The 3,245-nt window shown below is 37.9% G+C and overlaps 1 protein-coding gene across 1 annotated transcript in view; it reads left to right on the forward strand.

Annotated features, from left to right (window-relative positions):
* Positions 1-1,540, forward strand: part of lamtor2 (late endosomal/lysosomal adaptor, MAPK and MTOR activator 2) — a 5,024-nt gene extending 3,484 nt beyond the window's left edge. Inside the window, exon 4 of the mRNA XM_005750941.1 lies at positions 997-1,540. Coding sequence (XP_005750998.1) covers positions 997-1,053 — 57 coding nt within the window. The 3' untranslated portion in view covers positions 1,054-1,540. The remainder of the gene's footprint in view (positions 1-996) is intronic.
* The last annotated feature ends 1,705 nt before the right edge of the window (positions 1,541-3,245 follow it).

Consider the following 3,245-nt stretch of genomic DNA (forward strand, 5'->3'; position numbering starts at 1 on the left):
CAGTACTTTTATGTCTCTTTAAATCACATAGAAGCTCTCGCATGCAAAGACAAAATAATGAATAAAAACTCTTATTTTGAGCCTCCAGACCAGCTGAGAATGGATTTAATATGGAAACAGCTGAGGGTAAAGTGTGGCTCATTATTTGTTTGCACATAAATACATGAAACAACGAGGATTTTTATTTATTTTTAGCTTTTTGTGTTTTTAATTTTACCTCCGCTTTACTTCAGAGTTCTTTTACGGAGGCAGAGGATTTCTGCTAATGAAGGAAGTTCAGCAGTTTGATGTAATTTGGCAAAACATGCTTTCAGTTTAACAAAAGTCTGACTCAGAGGTAACAGTGAACTAGTGCCTCTTATAATGAGTTCAGTATGACTGAGCTTTGTTTTTTTAAGACTGTGTCCATCTTTTTGAATGTGCTTCCAATTTTTCTTAGTCAGAACTTTAGCCACTTTTCCCAGTCAGCTAATCTGCTGACACAGCCTCCGGAGGCTAACTAATCTCGTGTTGTATTCAGGACGTCCAGGTAACAGATAACAGATGTCTGAACAAGGCAAGGCTTTCTGTTCCATTTGTTTTCCATTGTGGATAGATTCAACCAAGCTGATTTATAAAAATAAATACATTAATAAATACTACATCACTAAATTTTCTTCTTCCAAGAAAGCAAAATTTTCTTGCAAGTTCATGACATGTCACAAGAGACATTTAAAATTTAGTCTCAATCACATTCTCAATGATAATGATTAACATTTATAAGCATCGTGAAACATGTCACCCGCTCATCATTTAACATTTATGTTGATCAAAATTAAAATTTGATGTATTGAGTCAAATATCATATGTCACAACGAAATACAGGTTGTCCTGTTCACATCAGAAGGTTGTTATGCAAGTAGAATTTATATTGATTATTTATAATAATACTTTGTTATGCTGAAAAGATATGTATTTATTCCAAACATAACTGTGCTGTGTGTGTTGTGATTGTAGGCAGAAGCTCTGGTCCAGTATCTGGAGGAACCTTTAACTCAAGTGGCAGCGTCGTAGTCGAGATGTGACTCACGCTCTTCTGGATGCTTATGTCATGTGATCCATGTGATCCATTCATGGACTACTGTGCCACTCTGCTTGTTCACTTAATGCATAATGCATATATGTCAATGAACGGGCAAGCTTTTGTGTGTGTGCGTGTGTATATATGTATCTATGTGTGTTTGTACTAAAAAATTACCAGCTTGTATGGTGCGTAACTCTTTCCGCTCGCTTGTGAATACGTTCCCTTCAAAATTTGGCTAAATTTGTCTGCTGAAATGATTCCATTATCAAACGTTCCCACAGTCGAGTTGTTCATTTGCAGCTTTCGCTCAGGCATGCTGATCAAGGCTACACAGAAATTTGAGCATTTTGAAACTTGTCAGGAGCTCAAATCTCATGAAAAGAGAAATATGTGTGGAAACTTTGAACTTTCTTGAGCTGCAGTTAAGAATGATTGTATTATTTCAGAGGTGTTAAATAAAAGAAATGTACATTCAAATTTGCACAATCTTTGTTCTCTACGCTGACGTGACCGAGAGGAATGATGGAGGTGTAGATGTATATTAAAACTAACAGTGTGATGTACCGAGGGCTTTAGAAAATAAAAATGTGGTCACGACCTGGAAACAGAAAAAGAAAAAAACTTTAAAAATTTTGACCCAGAATCCCTGGAATTAGTTTTAATGACAAATTCTTAGAGGCAGCGTTGACGAGCCGGGGACTCGCGCTGCCTTGCTTCATTTCCTGGCACCACAGAAGAAAACATGATGGAAACGTGGGGCAGGAAGGGTAACGTAGCAAACTTGCATCTACGACAAGAACCCAGAAAGCATAAGTTTCACTACTTTATTGTTCCAGCAGTCAGTCGCTGGGTAAATGGCTGCTTTTGTTCTTTATGCACAGATACTGAAACATGACAAATCACACTGAAATGTTGCTGAAAGAATGACATTTGTTCAATTTATATTTTCATTTTTAAGGCGTTCCAGTTCGTCTGAATCATCAGATATTTTAAAAAGAACCAAATGCAGAAGAACAGAACATTTTAATAAAGCTTGATGTCAGAACACAGAGTCCAAAACACCACGCAAACAGAAATAAACAAAAGCAGTGAGATAATTACAGAAGTACAAAAGTAAGACATTAAACCTTTAAGTAAAGTGACTCAGGAAAACACTAAAGGACCATAAAGTGCCAATAATCTCAGCAGCACTGACACGTTACTCAGGCTGCTGTCAGTATCTCTCTATCGTTTTACGCAGTTCAGGGTCACGGTGCTGTGAGGCCACAGGCAGCGTATTTTCATGGAAGCGCATAGAAACAGCTGTTCATTCAGCAACTTTAACCTCTTATTGAACCTTTAATTTGAATGTGTTTAATACTCTTAGTTTTATTTTGTTTGGCTCCATCTGTTTTCTTTAAATATACATTTTAAACAGGTTTTTACACATCGGGATTTCATTTGTTTCTTTTACTGCGTGTGACTATTTTCTAGCGACCTACAATTATTTTAATATTTTAATTGTATACACTGGTATCATATCTGTGCTCTCAGCAGTCACATCGTCCTCCCATTTGCTGTTATCACTCTCAACAGACGACTGATTTATTTGCTGCTCGAAGGAGACAAAACTCTTTAATGAGGAAGACGTTTTACTGCATACGCAGGCTGAGTATCATCATTTCTTTAAGTACGGTATTTTGTTTTTCTATTAAGTACCATTTAAGGAAAATACTGAGTGATATTGGGCTATTACATTTCTTTTAGTAATGAGTTGATGATGTTGTGTTCAATACTAATTACTTCTCATTATCTACAAGCAGCTGTGCGTTGATTTGTCCTCTCAGAAACACATTTGTGATGAAAACTGAAAGCTAAAACTGAGCCCAACCTTTTACACTGATCTTAGAAACTCGTTTTTAACTTAAAGAAAGTCTGTTTGTTGTCTGCACTTTGGTCTGTTATTGTCCAGGAGCTTGACCGGACAGGATGTACAGTGACAGGTGTGGTGATGCAGGGTAAGGTTTTTTGAAGGAGCATGTGAGCTCTGTTTCAGGGCAGTTTCGCTTCCTGGAGCCGTCTCCTCCACCAGGAGGCGTTTGAGAGTCCGCCTCTGCTGTACCTGCCACTGGCCCCACCTGTCCAACCTGCCCTGCAGTGACTCCATTATTTGGACACACCTCCACTGCTGCTCTGCCTTTTC

This window comes from Pundamilia nyererei, unplaced genomic scaffold, assembly GCF_000239375.1.
Source record: "Pundamilia nyererei isolate P.nyererei 1_Seehausen unplaced genomic scaffold, PunNye1.0 scaffold00294, whole genome shotgun sequence".
In the NCBI taxonomy this organism is placed as follows: Eukaryota; Metazoa; Chordata; class Actinopteri; order Cichliformes; family Cichlidae; genus Pundamilia; species Pundamilia nyererei.